Source organism: Varanus komodoensis, unplaced genomic scaffold, assembly GCF_004798865.1.
Source record: "Varanus komodoensis strain SLA01 unplaced genomic scaffold, ASM479886v1 scaffold74, whole genome shotgun sequence".
NCBI lineage: Eukaryota > Metazoa > Chordata > Lepidosauria > Squamata > Varanidae > Varanus > Varanus komodoensis.
In genome coordinates this window covers 51,116-69,342 of record NW_025336401.1, presented here as the reverse complement: position 1 = coordinate 69,342, position 18,227 = coordinate 51,116, and the positions used below count along the sequence as shown (strand labels likewise).

Sequence of the window (18,227 nt, the reverse complement as noted above, 5' to 3'; positions counted from 1 at the left end):
AGAAGTGTGAGCAGGGGAAGTGTCCGTTCCAGGGAAGGCAGAACGGCCACCTTGGGGAAAGGCTCTTCATGCTGTGCATGGAAGTGAGGCTGAACACAGCAGGCTGGAAACTGGGCGGAGAGTCCCGCTATTGGCACCAGGGAGAGCAACTGGTCAGGCACGGGCTGTGTCCTCAGCTGTCCTCATGGCCGGGCCCTTCAAGTCACACCTGCCCCCTGGCTGAGCTCCTGGCTTGCCTGGGAGGTTTCTTGCCTCAGCAGGGCTGCTGGCCTACTTAAAACCTGAAGCACACCTCCCTTGCCACCCCTCGCTCCCTTTTGCTACCCAAGAATGTGCACTGCCATGATTCCGTCACATGCAGAGGACTCTGCCACAAGCCCAGGGATACGCAGGGCCTGACCTTCACCTGGCTTTGTCACTGCCAGCACTCATTAATTCCCGTCGAGGCCTCATTATCACCACCATTCCTCCTCTTCCTCTGATCTTTTCCCTCTGTACTTTCCTGGCCATTTTGGGGCGTTCTTTCTGCTTCCCAGAGGAGCTGTTCACTCCCTTTCCCTCTTCATTTCCTCTCTTGTTTTGGCCTCAGCACCCAACTCTGCAGTCCCTCAGTCATGCAGCACGGCTCGTGAGCAGCTCTGGCAGGGCAGGTAGTGGCTTGGTGCTTGTGCAGGGACACCAGCTTTCCTTTTGGAAGGGTGTCTTGGCTCAGGCTGCTCCCTGTCTGAAGGTGTGTTTCCCAGGGAAGAGGAGCCGAGAAAGCAATTCAGCAGTGCAGGACTCTTCCTAAGACCGTTGGGTTGACTTGAAAAACAATTTCTTCTGGCTGCCACAAGATCACAGTCGCCCTCCCTACCTCCAAAATACCTGGAAGGATGAATTGGTAAGAACAAAAGGGATTAGATTGTGGAATTTGCCATCTTCCTATTAAGAAAACATCACTCCTTTTTCCCTCTGAGGGAGACTTTTGAGTTTCTCTGTCAAGCTGGTCCTGCAGGTGGCCTTTCTGATGAGCACGTTTGCCATTCATCAAAAGCTCAGGCCACCTTTGGCAAGGGAGGCAGGGCAGTTGTCAGCACAGATGAACGAATTTGCTCTCAATTGTTTCTGAGATGCCGATGGAGTACATACATGGCTTTTGATACCGCCATGTTCGTCATGTTCTCAGTGCAATCCTTGATGGTCCAGAATCCTATTTCCAGGAAGGTAAAGGCAAATGACTGGTGGCTTTGACACCATTTAAGCAAAATGAATGGATTACCCTGGCAGGCAATACACAAAGTGGGGAAGGGCAAGAAGCACCTGCATAACCCCCCCCCCCCCGCAATGTTCTCCTTATGCCCAAAAGTCAGCACTCAACCACTCCATGCAGTGCCTTCCAGATGGTTCTGGCACCGACTGGCAGAGCTGTTCAAGGTCAGAGAGCGCTCAGGGAATGAACTGCTTATAGCTCATGTTCAGTGTTGCCATTTTGGCTAGTCTCTGGAATTATTTCTAAACTTAAAAGTTATTTTAGTGTCAAACTGGACCAAACATTTTAACTCCAAAGTGAATTCGCCTGTTAGGTGCCACATAAGTAGGTGTGTCATAAGCAGAGCTGGCTAGGGCCAGGGGTCAGACTAGATGACCTGGGAGACCCCCTTCTGATTCGCTCTGTTTCTATATTTCCATAAGTTCCAAGTATAATCATGTATCTGACCAGAACAACCCAGCAGTGTTTTAGCACCGCATTTCATGAAGTAGTGTGAAGTCAAGGAGAAGTTAGATAGTTTTAGCATGTGCGAGGTTAGCTGCCTTCCAAACATAGGCAGAGTTCAGGTGGGTGATCAGGAAGCATTAGATTGCCCAGCCAAGCAATTGCCATGAGCTCAATTTTCTATTTTGTTTGCTACCTTTGATCACCCAGCTTTGCAATTGTTATGTCTGTGTAATCACCAAGATGATTTCCTTTGTAAGTTTCGTACAAAGCATTTAAGACATTTCAGTTTACATTTGCAAGTGTGTATGTTTGGACCTTGCTTGATTACCCAGTGTGATGTTTGGTCTAGGCCCTGAAAGTAAAGCATTACCATTTTGCTCATATTTTGTCTCTCATAAAGCATTCCCTGGAACTTCCTGACATGGGGCAATTATACCCAATATCCAACTTCTGGGAAAGGAACAAAGCCAGTTCTGAAGGAAAGAGATTAGGGTGAGGCGGAGCAGCTTCTACCAGCTTTAGCTGCTCCTGGGCAGGAGTAGCCTGGCCACAATGGAAAAGGTGCCAGTAACCTCATGACTGGATTACAGCCATGTGCACTATGTGAGGCTGCCCCTAAAACTTGTCCAAAAGCTGGAGCTAGAGCAATAGATGGCAACAGCAGAAGGGGACGGCAGAGAATGAGGTGGCTGGATGGAGTCACTAAAGCAGTTGGTGTGAGCTGAGTGGGCTCCGGGGGACAGTGGAAGACAGGAAGGCCTGGAGGAATGTTGTCCATGGGGTCGCGATGGGTTGGACACGACTTCGCGACTAACAAAAACAACAAGAGCAAAATGCAGACATTTGGCTGTTTTGCAACTCCCTTCCTGAGGGAACTGCACTGACTTGCCTATTTGTTACCAGCCAAGGTTTGGTACTAGTGTGAAACCCTGGAGAAGCGTCTTCAGAGTTTCCCTGGAGTTCCCTGCCTTGGGAGGCACATGGGCAGCAAGGGTATGCCATATCCCACGCTTGAAAAAATTCTTGGTTAACCAGCTGCTGTTTTTAATATTGTGCTTGTTTGTTTTATGGTTTTTGTCTTTTATTGTTCACCGCTCCAAATCACACAGAATTGTAAGAAAAGTTGCCACTTGAACAAGAGACTTCACTCTGCTGTGCCGGTGTCCTGTCAGGACCAAAACCTGGCGGGGATGATGTGGGCGTAAAGGGCGGAAGCTCAACTTGAGCTGCTGCTCAGCTGAAACACCTGGGCTGCTCTTCCCCCTGCTGAAGATGCCACAGTGAGATCCTGTGCAACAGTGCCACGCCCCCGGTGCTTGTCTGCTCCCGCCCTGGAGCCAGGAGTGCCCCTTCTGCGGACACCTTGCTGTGGCCATGTGCGGCACACTTGTCTGTGCCCCAGCCTAGCGCGAAGCCTCTGATTCACTTTCTAGGCATGTCCCCGAGGACCTGGTAGGCATGCCAGGACGAACGGAGCTTCCTTCTCTGTATGGAACGCGACCGTGGCCTCCAGCCCTCCTCCCCGGGGTGATCAGGCTTAGCTTTTGGAGCGGGGCTGGCTCCAGGCATTCTTCGGCCTGGAGATGCTGCCATCCTCCCCACATGCGACAGGAGGAGGCCCGGCTGGCAGTGGCATCGGCAAGGAGCGGCCCCCGCCCTGCACGCGAGGGCACTGAGGCAGCTCGGGGGCTGAGGACAGGCCACGCAGCTCCCTCATGGCCAGCTCTGCCCGCCTCAGCCACATCCCACCTTGGCGTGACAGGCTCGACTGCCCCACTTCCAACCGGAGCTCAAGCCTTTGGCAAGCCAGCAAGGGTTAATGTTCCCAGATATGACGTCAGAATGCCGTTGATCTATCAAGCATTTCTTGGTTGGTGGGGGGAGTTTTCCCACTCTTTCCCCAACTACTAATATCTTATTCCTTAGGCTACTGCTGCAAAGATTGGGAGAAATCAGGTTGATTTCAGGAACTGCTTTTTTCGTCCCCGCAGAGGCCAGTCCTCCCCCACCTCTGGATGCTCCCTTCCCTTTTCTCCCCACAAGTCCCCCCAGATACATTCCGCAGCAAATAGCGCTGGCTCCTGCAAACCTTTTCTAAAAATAGGGAAGGGGGACCCAGCGAGGGGCGGGAGGAGCAGAGAGTACGAGTCGCCTTGCTCGTTAACTCTTCCTCCGGCTGGCCCACCCCACCCCTTTCCTCTCCTCTCCTCTCCCCACCCCTCCTTCACGCATTGCTCTCCTTTCTCCTCCTCCTCCTCTCTGAAGGTGGATAGTCGGAGCGAGGCAACCTCTGCAGGGCTGCATGGCGAAGTAACAGGGAGGGGGCAGCGCCGGAGGGGCACGGGCAGCGGGTCTTCGCGTCGCCTCGTTTCCAGACCTTCCCCGTGGCTTCCCCTCACGCCGCGCCGCCACCCACGGGAGCGCGCTCTGCGTTTTGCGGGCGCGGATGCTCTTCGTCCCCCGGGACCGTCCGCGCCGCGAGAGATGCTTCGGTGAGAGGATGCCGCTGCCGCCGCCGCCGCCGCCGCCGCGCCCGCTGCATGAGAGAAGGAGCGGAGCTGTGAGCGGGCGCTAACCGCCCGCGGAGTCGCCCCTTCAGACGCTTCATGTGATCGCGTGTCTGCTTTCCCTTGGTTTTTCCTCGCAAACCATTGCCCGGTCCTCAGGACATTTGCGCCCCCGCCTCCTCCTCCTCCCTGCCGGGAGGCGCAGATCGGCGCTCCGTCTCCCCTCCCCCTCCCCCCCTCTCCTCCTCCTCCTCCTCCTCCCTCCCCCTCCCCACAGACCTTCCTTCCCTCCATGGTGCTGCTGGTGGAGATGTGGAGATTTCAGGCAGACGGACTGAGTGGACTCGTCTCTGCTTTGGCAGCCCTTTGTCTCGCCTGCTGCGCCCAAAGGTAAGTGGCGGCGCCTCTCCCGCGGATGCCCGGGCAGCGGCGGGCGCCGCTCCTGCTGCGCGGCTTGCGGGATCCGCCGGGCTGCTGCTCCTGCGCGGGGGCGCCGGACCTGCTGCGCGGCGGGGGCGCGAAGGGAAGGCGGCGGCCGGGGCGCAGGGGCCACGGGGCAGGGCAGGGGCAGGCGGCGCGCCAGGGGGGAGCCCGGCCCGGCGTGCCGCCGGTCCGGGCAGCGGCGCCAGGCCCGCGCGGGCCGGAGGCCAGGTGGAGCGGCGCGGCTCTTGTCAGGCGGCCCCGGCAGCGCCGGTGCCCGCGTTCGGGGCGCCCCGCGAGCAGGCCGGGGCGCCGTGCCCTCGGCCCCCACCTGCTCGCTGCGGCCGAGGGGCAGGGGCGGGATGGCGGGGCTCGAGGCCGCCTGCGCCCCGGCCGCGGCGGGGCTCCCTCCGCACACGCGCCGCGGCGCCCTCCTGCCTGGCGAAGGACCGAGGGCGCTGCCACCCCGGACCTCGCCGGGTTCCCGCGCAGGAGGCCAGCCTTGGGAAGGGGCAGGACGGCCGTCTCCGCTCCCGCAAGCCTGACAAAAGCGGCGTTTCGGGAGGGCACCGACCTCTCTACGTGCCGATCCTCCTGCGTCCTGCATCCCGCCCGCAATTTTAGGATAGGAGAGCAAGCCCACGTTTGGGAAGAAGAGTTCTGTGTGAGTCAGGAGCTGACTGCAATCGCAGCTGAGCTAATAAGATGCACAGTCTGAACCGTGATCCGAACACCATGCAGGGCAAGCCTTGTACGGAGATGCTCTCTATGCAGACATCTACATTTGCGTGCAAACGCGAACACGGACGGAGGCATGCCAGGGCTGCAAAGTGCAAGGAAGGCGAAGGAACTGCCCCGTAGCAGCACTCCAGTGAGCAGACACTGAAGGCCAGAAGACCTGCTGGCTCCCTCTGGTATATTCCGAAGGAAGGTGTCCGACTCAGAGAGCCATGTGCTTATTCTGCTCCAAAATCCCCACTCGTGTCCCCAGATTCGCTCCTCAGTGTGTTTGTACTGCATTATTGGCAGGAGCAATCGCCTGTTCTGATCTGAGGTTCCTTCCTGCTGCTTGCACAAACTGAGCTTGCTTTGCAGTTGCTAAATCCTGAAAAGGAAGCTGATTCCTTGCAAGGAAAGGCCCTCCTCCAGTGAGGCCAAGATGGAAGTACCTGTGGGCTAGCATCTGTCCTGGTCTGAGGGTTTGTCATTTGTATGCCATGTCCTTGCAGGAGAGTGGGGTGTAGAAGCAACAGACACGCTTCTTGCATTTCTTCATTTCCCTTTCATCGCTCCCACCAGCGCTTGCTTTGTTTCTCCCATTTGCAAGGTCTCTCCCTCATTCACACATGCACCCTGAGGCACACCTTTGGATGCGGAACAAGGTTGCCAGCCAGCCTCTGCATGGAAAACAGCCAGCTTAGGAGCCGAGGCTCACTCGTCTGCCACCCCCACACGGATGGAAAGATGGAGTCTCCCTTCTCCTAGTCTGTTATAAGGGCAGTTGCTCCACAGAGGGGGGAAAATCAATTTGCAAAGGCTCTAGAATCTTTAATGTTGAAGTGGAAAAGAGGAGGAGAAAGAAATGGCATCCTTGTTCTGGAAGCAGAAGGCATTGGGGTGGAAGGGGGAGAGATGCAAAAGGCAACATGTTGGGAAAGACAACATGAGAAAATCCGTGTGTAGATGCAAGCGAGTGAGGGGGCTGGTGAGCGATGGAGGAGGTGTGTGTGGAAGGCTCAGGTGGACACGGTGCAGTGTGGTGAAGTCTGTTAACATGGTGATGTGCACCCAGATGGCCAGGCAGCAGCAATCGGAATGTGTGTGTGGATGCAACGTACACGGTGTTCTGTGTCTGTGACCCGCTCTGCGGTTTGCAAAAGCTTACTAATGGAGTACTGCTGAGGGTCCCTGTGGGGGCCTGGTGTATGGGACTGGATGGGGCAGGGAGCCCCTCCTTCTCACCCCTGCACCTGGATCGGTCTCTTGTGAAGTTCATGCATGTTCCGAAGTGCGAGACAGGATGGGGGATGATCTGCTTATGCCCGTCAGGCACATGAGAAGGCAGCCTCTGGGCGAGCCGCGCTGGTGCTCCGGGAGGGCTTGGGCAAGAGGCACAAGCCAGGCAGCTCAGCCAGCCTGCCTGTGGTTCCCCACCCCAGACACCATGGCTGCTCCCCTCTCTGCTGCCCGAGCACCTGCAGGCAACCTCCTTTGCCCCCTGCAAGAAGCTCCAGGCCCGTCCATGTTGCCCCCAGCTGGGCAGGCAGCAGTTCTGCTGGCTGCCCATCCTGCAGTATGCTGAGGTGTGATGGTCTGGCTGGTTTGCAGATTATCATTTTATCATCTGTTTAATGCCTACACTTCCCAGCAGCTGAAGTGCCCTGGGCAGTTGTGGGGTATGGCCGTGTGTGCCCTGGGGGTGGGGGGTGGGGCGGATGTGAAGCCGTAATGTAATGGTGACCAGGCCACGGTGTTCTTCTTTCTTCCAGCCCCTCCACTGGGAACATTTCGGTGGTGAAAGAAATTGTGGACAAGCTCCTGAAGGGGTATGATGTCCGTCTGCGCCCTGACTTCGGAGGTATGCCAAGCCCGCTTTTCCATAATCGTGGCCTGGGGACAGGGCGCCGGGGCCCTTCTGCCTCTGCCCTCAGCAGCGGAGGAGGCGTCTTGCAGCGCCCCCAGCCGCGTGACCTGCCCATTTGTGGCTTCCACATGGCTTCTTGCTCCCCGTCAGGCTGGGAAGGCTCAGCCCTGCTTCCCAAGCCTGCCAGACTCACTCCCCTTTCGCCTGCCGCTGCTCCGCTGGGCTCTGGCATGCGATCAGGCGGCGAGGCGGAGAATGCCAGGCCAGGTCCACCGCCTCTCTGTGCTGAGAGAGGCTGGGGGTGCGGAGCAGCCATTGTCTGTGGCTGGCTTTTCTGCAGTCACTGCAACTCTGCTGCTGCAGCTCCACTGCACGTCCTGCCAACGCTCTCCCCAGCCTCCCCAGCCTCCCAGCAGCGCTCTGCCGCCACACTCGCCTCCACGCCGCTTGGCCAGGCCCTCGCCGGCCAGTTGTCCACCTGCCAGCCACTCATCCACGTCTTCCCAGGATCAGTGACTTGCACACACGGGACTCTCACTTGTGCTATTTCTCTCACGTGCTGTGGATTAGGATGAAATAGCCATTCAATAGCAGCTGACATTTTCTTTTCTTCTGAGAGATGTGGGCATCTGCTAACTTCAAAAAAGGGGAATCTAACAAGAACCAGAAACAAGGAAGAATTAGAAAAATCATTCTAGTGCTGATTGTGACATCAACAAATCTCAATTCGACCTTTGATCAGCATGATGTTGGCACCAGAACATTTGTTATTTTGTTTAGTTGGTTCACACACTGCCATATACACGTGTGCATGTTTTCATAATTCCTGATTGTTCTCCTGTTTTTGTCTTTGTGATTGTTTTGTGAGAAGTCTGCTCACCTACCATGTATGTCAGGCTTTCAGTTGTTCATATTGCTACACATGCATCATCTCATTTTGCAGAAGGACTGAGGCTGAGGAAAAAGGGAGGGAGAGGTAACTCTTTTGCACAGGCATGGGGTTTTCATCCTGTCCTGGAGGGCTTGCATGGCCTGTGACAGAGGGGTCTCATGGCTTGGGCCTTTCCAGGAGCGATCACTGTCCCGTGAGGCCCAGATGGCCCAGGTGGCATGGAGTGTCCGCCATGGTGCAGCTTAAGTGCCTTCTGGGCGAGGGTAGCCTAGCCTCGGTAGCTGGTGCTTGTAACTTCCGGATTAGATTACTGTAGCTTAGTCTATGAGGAGCTGTATTTACAGAAGTTTTAGAAGCTGCAACTCGTACAAAATGCAGCAGCTGAATGGATAATGGAGAGCAGACACTCTGCGCATATGATGCCAGAGCTAGCCTGCTTGCACTGGCTGCCCGTACGTTTCTGAACATGGCGGAGCGCCCCCCACAGCACCCGCCTGCCTGTGCACTGCTCACTTTCTCTGTGGCACTCCTGCAAAGGAAGCCCTGAGAATGGGAGCAATATCCCATCCTGAGGGTGGCCAAGATGATTATAGAATGAGGTCTGAGTGGTGCCAGCCTAAGACTTGTCCCTGTTCTCAGGCGTTTGATAGCCTATGATAAGATTTTTAAGGGGGTCCTGGGACTTTGGTGCAAAATCATTTTATATTTTTCTGCAAAATTATTTTATGTATTTATAAATTGTTCTATTTCACTTGATATATTGCATTTTAGGAGTTTAATCTTTTTAATAGCTTTGGACATTGGCAATACAAAAATATAATGAATAAATGGATGGATGGGATGAGTGTGTTATTCTATCAGTTCCTGGCAGAGGGGAGATTTCAACCAGGGAAGTCCACTAGCCACCTCTGAAGCTCCACTATTCCAACTTGGTAGGATAACAGACTTCCCAAGGGTTTACAAAGCAACTTAGGATTTCAGACTTTTTCTGCAGTTGACCTCTTGTCCTTTAGGTATGTATTTCTGTGAAGCAGAAAGAAAGAAATAAGCTACGGAATGGGCCCAGCAGTGGGACAGCTTGTTAAGTGGGTCGGGGGCCATCTGCTTGGGTTCCTTTCTGGCCTTTCTTCTTTCCCGTGTATCTGCATCAACAATAGAGAGTAAAACTTGAGGATGTGAAGATATGTCAGACAACTCCAGGCGCTGTCGGGTCTCAGAGATTTGAAAAGAAGCTGGAGGCTTTGGGGAAACTGGGGAGTGATACATGGCTTGATGGGCAGGGGTTTAGCCAATCCAACAAGGTTTTATCAAAAGACTGTTTCAGGGAGTCTGCAAAGGCCTACTTCACACATGCGATGAGAGCCAGTGTGGCGTCGTGGTTAAGAGCCTGGGACTGGGACTCAGACGATCTGGGTTCGAGTCCCCGCTCAGCCATGGAGCCAACTGGGTGACTTTGGGCCAGCCACAGACTCTCAGCCCAACCTACCTCACAGGGTTGTTGTTGCGGGGATAAGATGGAGGAGGAGAATGATGTAAGCTGCCTTGAGCCCTTTGTAGGAAAAAGGCAGGCTACAAATTGGAAAATAAAATAAATAAAAAACCCTGTAGGTGCTCAGAAGCAAAACAGTGGGGGTAAAGTTTCTAACAAAGTCATTTCTGTGAAGTAGCTTTGATTTGCATGGACATCATTGAATTTCCCCCATCCCAAGAAGGAGTTGCACTGGAGAAGCTGAAGTGACTGCCACGCGTGGCCGGGGGTCTCCACATGTAGGGAGAGATCTCATAGCTTTTTGTTTTTGAGCGCTTCCCACCTCCCACTGGGGAGCTGAGCTAACGTGTTGTTCTTTTATTGATGGAAAGTAACCACATGGATTCAGCCCCATTAGCAAGTCCAGAACTCCAGAAATGAGACAAACATTAGGGGGCAATCCTGCACCCCCACCAGGAACTGGCAACAAGCCTCGGGGACTTTTCATAGTCCTTCCACCTGTACCTGGAGCCCAGAGCCTTTGCAAGGGGCCTGCCCTGCCAGCACCAAAGCAACTTCCTCTCAACTTTCGATTCTGAGGAAGGAGCTAGTAGGGACGGCCGAGAGAACCTGCCGTGGAAGAGGGCTGTGTGTCCCCGCAGCTCCCTGCCACTTCCACAGGGCTGTGCTGGGCTGCAGGTATGTTGGATGCTGTTCGGAACATGCCAAGGACGCACGTGCCATGACAGGACCCAGGAATAAGGGAGGAAGGGAGGCCAAGTCTGGGGAACAGGCGCTCTTCAGCCCAGATCAGCATCCAGGCAGCAGTGGGTGGGCTGGAGGGAGGACGCCTGGCTGTAACCATGAGCAAATAATGCAAGGAGGTAAACTGGGCCACTGCTTTCAAGATGACTGAGTTCCCAGTACTGGACTTTTAACGACAGCAGGCGGAGCAAACATCTGATTCTGGGCAACTGACAGGGTGCCACTGCACTTGCTGCTTTTCCTGTTGCTGTCTTTGGAACTTCATTGCTTCCTGCCATTTTGGTGTTCCCTGTAAATCTGCCGATTGGCCTAACCAGGAGACAGAAACAGGGAGAGAAAGGGAAGGAGCGCTCCAACTAATTCTAAAAGGAGGACAGGCCTGTTGGGGATTTCATTTCACTATTAAATTTTAAAATGCTTTGTTAGCTTCAGGCTCAGCTGAGTGGCTGAGAAGCATCCACTGTTTCCCTCAGAGCCAATAATCTGGGAAGCAGAGTGGATCTCAGGATCGCCAGATGACTCTCACTTGCCTCCCAACAGTTTGTTCAGGAATAGAAAGAATATTCATGCTGACATCTCCTTCCCCATCCCAACGCCTTGCACAAAAAGCTTTCATGGAGCTATGAAGAGATGCTAGGGTGGTTCATCAGACAGAACTAAAATGGAATTAATAACCTTTAATCCAGCCCTTTATCTCCCTTCGAAATGCTTTTTCTGTTTGCGGGAGAGCAGTGGGGGCCTCAGGTGGCTGAGCTCCTTAGTGAGGCGGCCCTTGGCCCCTGGAGGGCAGTAGGTCCTGCCTCTCTGCCCCCAAGACGACCAATCCCACTTGCACAAGCGCAGCCCTGTGGAGCAGGAAATCCCGAGCTGAGGCAAGCCTGCGAGGAGGGAGCGGGCAAGCGCCCCGTCTTCACTAAATGGGAAGAGGTGCCAACTAGTCAGCTTGATGTCATCTCCTTGTTCTACAAAGATTATTCAGGAGTCAGCATGGCGTTCTGCAGCACAAGTCATGTCAGAGTAACCTTCTCTGTCTTTGGTAGATTCACTGGCTTGACAGATCTGGGAAATGCCAGGAGGACAGGATCTTGATTTCAGCAAGACTTTCAACAAAACTTCTCCATGAGATTCCTCTTGGCAACTTTATACAATGTAGGCTTCATGACAATACTGTAAGGTCTGTGGCTGGCTGTCATCAAAGGCTCCTCAGCCAGGCGAGAAATGGCAAGTGGGGAGGATTTGATACAAAAGTAACAGAAGTATACGGCTTGAATTAATATGTGTACCAGAATGCATTCACCTTTTGGTAGTCACATTTCACCATGTTTTGCACTTCAGTTTTCCAAAAAAATGTGCAAACAATGCACCTATTAATGGAAAAATGTTCAAAGTATTTATATTACCAAAAACCCTTTGTAAAAATGCATAGATTAGGCAGAATGCATACACAAAAGTATATGAATTTCTATGCAGGCTTTCTTTCCTTTTTTAAAAGGCAAATTGATGTGGAAATGGGTCACAGTGGAAAAGTTGGGAAAATTAAAGAAACTGAAACTGTCATATTAGTGCTTCAAGTGCTTCAAATAGTTTAACACTTTTAGTACTTTGTAGTTTAACATTTCCAGACAGGGGACTGCCCCCTCAGCTCCTTGCTTAGCTGAAGATCCGGAGTGACAGTGGCTCAAACCAGCTTTGTTTCCCGCCTGCAAAGACAAACCCTATGGAGGGCTATGGAATATCTAAATCAGGCTATTTGGAAGTTGTCGGGTGGGAGTGAGGAGTCCAGACGTGGAACTGGGAGGCACACCGGTGCTTGGGAACCACTCTGTCCACAAGAAGCCCTCTCAAAATACTGGTTTCTTTTGGTCCAAGCAGATGGAGGCGTAGACCACAAGGGAAGGGAGAGAAAAGAGTGGTGCCTCCTCTGCCACATTGTATTGGAGCAGGCATTCATGTCCTCTAAATCTTCCTTGCCTCTTTGAAGGCATGTGATCTTGTAAGAATCCAGTCATTTAATTAATCCAGCAATATATTCAAGAGGACAAAACTGCAATGGAGTCATTTAAACTGTAGAGGGCTCATCATAAACAAGCCCCTCTCTACAAGTTTCCATGATTCGTGTTTCAGTGGCAGAAGTACCAATTTCAGCCCTTAACTGGGCCACTTCCACCAGGTGTCCCTTATCTGGATCCACTTGAAGCGGACTGTAGGCTTGGGTTTGGGGTGCAGAAGGCCATTGTCTTGGTCACCCTGTATGATGGCCTTTGCAGGGAGAGGGACAGGGGGAGTGTGACCCTGTTGGTCCTCCTGGACCTCTCAGTGGTCTTCAGTGCCATTAACCATGGTATCCTTCTGGACAGGTTGGCCAGGGTCGGAGCAGGAGGCACTGCTTTGTGGTGGCTCCATTCCTACCTGGCTGATCAGGTCCAGAAGGTAGCGCTGGGAGACAGTTCTCTGCTCCCTGGCAGTTGCATCCTGGGGTGGCACAGGGCTCAGTGCTGTCCCCATGCTTCCTAACATCTATATGAAGCTGCTGGGAGAGGTCATCCAGAGGTTTGGGCTGAAGTCTCAGCAATATGCTGTTGATACTCAGCTCTGCCTCTCGTTTACATCTCACCCAGGTGAGGCTGTCACTGTCCCAAACTGGAGCCTGAACTTGGTAATAGACTGGATGAGGGTCAACAAACTGAGGCTCAATCCAGACAAGATGGAGGTGCTACTAGTAGGGAGGGCATCAGACTGGTTGGAGGGGCATTGCCCTGTCCTAGATGGGGGACACATTCCCCCTAAGGGACAGGATCTGCATTCTGGGGTGCTCCTGGACCTGGGTTTGTCCCTGGAATGCCAGGTGAATGTGGTGTTCAGGGGTGCTTTCCTCCAGCTGTGGCGGATTTACCAACGGCTCCTATCTGGGCAGACAGAGCCAGAAAATAGTCACCCATGCACTGGTAACGTCCAAAATAGGTTATTGCAACACACTGTATGGGGGCTGCCCTTGAGGATGGTCTGGCAATTATAACTGGCACAGAATCAGGTCACCCAGTTAGTGACAGCAACTTCTAAAGCAGCCCGTATAACACGTATATTAAAAAACCTACACTGGTTACCATTTGTGGCCAGGGCCAATTCAAGGTGCTTGTTTTCACAGATAAAGCCCTGAGCAGCTGAGGTCCTGGTTACCTGAAGGAGGGCCTGCACCCATATGTGCCTCCCCAACTGTTGAGATCACTGCAGGGGGCCCTCCTGCACGAGCCAACTCCTGGGGAAGTGAGAGGGGCAGCTGCTGGAAGGAGGGCCTTTTCTGCAGCTGCTCCCCACATCTGGAACGCTCTCCCCAAGGAGATTTGCTCGGCGCCTTCCTTACATTCCTTTTGGCGCCAGGCAAAGATCTACCTTTAAAAAAACATTTTAACATTTATTAGATGCCACTTAACCTCCATTTGTATTTTAAATTATGTAATTCATATATTGATTTTATATTTATTAATATATAGCTGCTGTTTTATACAGGTTTTTTTAACTGTTTGGTTGTTAGCTGCCTAGAGATGCCATGGGCAAGATAAAGGCCCCAGGGCTCGCTGTGCTGAGCTCAGACCCCTGTCCAGATGTCAGTGTGGCATGCCTCTCAGTGGCCCAAGGTCCAGTTGTCCTGCAGAGATACTGTTTTGGTCAGGAATTATGACATGCAGATGGCTGAACCTGCCTCATAGTGGAAATCAGATGGCCTTTCAAAGTCTGTGATCCCGGATTGATTCCCAAACACTCTTCTTTGGCAGTGATATGAAGACGACTGTGGTTGTTTGCCAGGATATTTCTGAGCACTTCCATCTGTGATTCCTTGCCATTGCCTACAAAGATCAGATTCTGCTCTCTTTCGATGGCTATAAATGTGTGGCAGCAGTTGGGTGGCCATATGCTCACTTGCACAGAAGCAGTCATCAGCTGGAAGGGCTGCCAGAGGAGGGGCTCTCTCTCTCAGGGCCGGCCAGGCCCAGCAGAGCTGAGCAGGGGCCCAGAAGTCGTGTGTCCACAGGTAGCAGCGCTTGGCTGGACAGGTCACCTGGGAACAGTCTCCTGGGAGATTCATCTGTACCAATATTTTATGCACACTAGCATGCTGCCCCCCTGCTTTTGGTGACCTGTCCCCCACCACACACACACACAATTCATGAGTGTCCACCAAAGATCGCCATCTTCATGTCCCCCCACCCACCTTCTGTGCTGGAGAGAGGCACTTTCTGGAAGGAGGATTGGGAGGTCGCTAGGAATGTGGGTGGGGGGGACTCTCCCTGCTCGCCACTTCGTACGGAAAGGGCCTCATTCGTTAGGGAGAGGATTCTTTCCTGTCAAATGCCATTTCTGCAGAACATCTCCTGGTTCAAAGTCTGAGCCAAACCAGGCTTTGCATGCACCAAGGCAGAACTGTGAAGAAAGGCTGCATTCAAAGAACAAGTTCTTCATTCACATTTCAAAAATGGAGAGAGATACCTACATGTTCCTTCTGATAAATATGAAATGTCAAAAGTTCTTAGGCTCTATGTGTTTACAAACATTCCCATGACCGTATGATGATGCCACAAACCAACTCTGCAATGAAGCATTTTGGGTAAAGTCACTAAGACAGCAAGGTGTTTCCACTGAGGAAGACATTCCCCCTGAGCTGGGAACAAGCTTCATTCAACTTTCTCCCGAACAGGCATGTGTAGGCTTGTGTCATAAATTAGGCTGTGTGTGCCCAGTTTGCTGGGCTAGATAGCGACCATTCATATAGGACAGCTATTAGTCAGCTGCCACTCCACAAGCTCCTTGGAGGACCCTCCATGCAAAGCATTCCTAGCCAAACTCTCCCTGGGAGGGGGGCATTTCCTCCCCCTCCCCACGCACACACGCACGCTCCAGGAATTCACGTGGAAAACAGGCCAGGCCCAACACGACTGCGGAAGGCCGATGCTGCCCCGTCCTCAGAAGTGGGGGTGGGGAAGGATTTGGAAAACTACAGGGTAGTCAATGGCAAGGAAAATACTAGATCAGATGAAAAAGGAGTGTATCTGTGAGCAACCTGATGCCCATGCAGGGATAAGTGGACATCTTCATGGCGCTGCTAAGAGTCTTTCCTGGCAGGTGATCAGTCTTCTTTTTCTTGCTCCAGCTACTCATGTAGCGGACTTTATGAAAGCTGTATATGGAAGCATGCCATATCCTGATAGCAGCAGAGCATTGGATAAAGTCTCCCACTTCCTTTTTATTTTCCCATTTTAGCATAGATATTATGCTGTGCCTTTGCTGTTGGACCGTCCTGAGACTTTTATGTATAGGACAGGGTACAAAAGTTGTAAGTAAGTAAATAAATAATATTTGGGTTAGCAAACTGGCTGGAATGCTAGATTATCTCCTTGTGGGAAACCTCACTTCCCAGTATGCTTGCCCCTGACACCCACTTCTTGTCCCTGCCCTCTTATGTTGCAGGCAACCCTGTCACGGTTGGGATGAGCATCCATATTTCAAGCATTGATCAGATTTCAGAGGTCAACATGGTAAGTACCGAATGTGTGAAGTAATGGTTGCCTACAACTAGAGTTTGTGCACTGCTAGTTCCAAATGATGCTGCCCCGGCACCCTGTGCAGAGCAGACGGACTGCTCCGAATGAGTCTCTTCGCTAGCCCAGCCTGGAGGGGTGACCAAGGTGCACTGCACACGCCCTCCAGGTGCAGGCGCAGCAGCCTTTTGTTAGCCTGCTACAAGAAGTGCAGGCAAGATCACGCTCAGCCTGCTCCCATCGCTTTCCATGGGCTTTCCACTGTAGGAGTTTTTCAAGCGCTGTATGGTTCCTCTGGGGGCAGTGGGGGGGTTACATACCGCAGCGGGAAGGCCCTGGAAGGCCACTGAAATGTCTGCCTGGACTTTGGGTTAAATTCACCTCTTGCCAACAAGGAATTCCGTGCTTGCTCAGGTCCCTCCTAGGCATCCTCCAACCTCCCTCTGTTGCTTTGGTGCTGATGAAACCCAGCTGGAGGGAGCTGATATCTACCTACCTACCTACCTACGGTATTTTTCACTCTATAAGATGCACATTTTTCCCCCTCAAAAGTAAGGGGAAATGTCTGTGCGTCTTACAGAGCAAATGTGTGTGTGCCCAATGCCCGGGATGCTGCCGGCCCGCCTGCACCACGTGGCACCACCTGGCCGGCATGCGCTCGGCGCACGCTGCTCCACACACCCCCCCAGCACAGGTGAGAGCTGTGCCGCTCAGGGGGAGTGGTGCGGAGGAGGAGGAGCTGCGGGCTTTAACTCACCGGCCACACAGAGAGATGGACTGCTCACCCCTACTGCCCGGGAAGACCTGCCATGGAAGAGGATGCCGTGGAGGAGGAGGAGCCACGGGCTTTAACCCGCCGGCTGCACGGAGAGGCGGAGTGCTCACCCCCACCGCCCGGGAAGACCTGCCGCCGCCACGCCGCCCGGAAGACCGCTGCCGGCCCGGCTGCACCATGTGGCACCACCTGGCCGGCATGCACTCGGCGCGCCCTGCTCTGCCCCCCCACCTCCGGCGCAGGTGAGAGCTGTGCCGCTCAGGGGGAGCGGTGCGGAGGAGGAGGAGCCACGGGCTTTAACCCACCGGCCGCACGGAGAGACGGACTGCTCACCCCCACTGCCCGGGAAGACCTGCCGCCGCACCGCCCGGAAGACCACCGCCAGCACGCTGCCGGCCCGGCTGCACCACTCCTGGCCGGCACATGCTCGGCGCGCCCTGCTCTGCCCCCCTAACAGGTGAGAGCTGTTAATCACAGGTCAGCGTGTGTTTTCAAATGGCAACCCGTCTTTTAATGAAGCCCATGGGGAAGTGATGGGGAATGTGCCTGTGATTATCAGGAAGCTTTCCATGGATCCCTCCTCTAAAAACTAGGTGCGTCTTATGGTCAGGTGTGTCTTATAGAGCGAAAAATATGGTATCTCCCATCCATTTCCCTCTTCAAGGAACTCAAGACAGTTTTCATAATGCTTCTCCTTCTCTCAATCTGCTCCTCACAGAAAACCCCCAGTAAGGTGGGTTGGGCTGAAAGTACTGGCTGGCCCCAAGTCACCTCTCCGGCCCCTGGCTGCATGGGGAGCAGAATGCTCGCTCGGGGCCTCACTTCATCCCCCGGATGCCACACTGCCCCCGGTGGCCTTGGGCCCAGCCCACCTGTCTGTCCCTTGTGCAGTGGTGTCCAGGAAGTATGTGCTCCATTCATTCTGGCCCCGGGATTTGCTGCTATTAAGCCTTTGATCTCCAAGGGACTAGAATCGATCCTCTTGCATGTGTGTGTTTGAGGCTGTATTGATCATCTTGCTCAGTCAGACATCCCTCCGACACTGGGTAAGGCTCTCCATCTCCTGGGCATTGCTGTCTATGCTGCCAATAAGAGAGGGTGAAGTGGGAGTGGGAACGAGGGGAAGGGGAGAACCCACCCTGCCCGTGGCAGCTTCCCTTCTGTTCAGTTCACATAAAGCTGCAGTAGCCTATGGGGGTGGCCGGAACGGTGGTTTCAATGCAAAATCCAGCACCCCCTGCCACCCAGACATGACATCAAATTCCAGTTGTTGGACTGGGGGCTAAAAGGGAATGTCTTTCAGTTTAAATTTGGCAGTGAGGGAAAGGGCGTGTTTTTGAGATTGCAGAGAGCTGGAATTGTTTGTTGATTGGTAGAAAGATTTCTCAAATGCTAGGTATTGGCTTGAAGTTTTTTGTTCTCAGTGTAGTAACAGAGGCATCACAAGGCCCCTAGCTCCAAAGGGGCACCCCGAAAACCTGTTTTGGAGCAAAAAAGCCAAGACCAGAAAAGCGAGGTTTCTGTAGTTGAGTAGCACAGCTGTATGCATTCCTCCCCATTCCTACTGACCTCAGAGCAGAGCT

General features: G+C 53.3%; 1 protein-coding gene across 2 annotated transcripts in view; it reads left to right on the top strand.

The window, feature by feature from the left end:
* Positions 1-4,501: 4,501 nt before the first annotated feature.
* Positions 4,502-18,227, top strand: part of LOC123034984 (gamma-aminobutyric acid receptor subunit beta-4) — a 44,507-nt gene continuing 30,781 nt past the window's right edge. The window contains exons 1-3 of one of the 2 annotated variants that reach the window (XM_044452806.1): positions 4,502-4,596; positions 7,116-7,204; positions 15,799-15,866. In XM_044452806.1, the coding sequence (XP_044308741.1) occupies positions 4,517-4,596; positions 7,116-7,204; positions 15,799-15,866 (237 nt within the window). In that variant the 5' untranslated portion in view covers positions 4,502-4,516. The remainder of the gene's footprint in view (positions 4,597-7,115; positions 7,205-15,798; positions 15,867-18,227) is intronic. The other variant, XM_044452805.1, reaches the window with a different exon arrangement.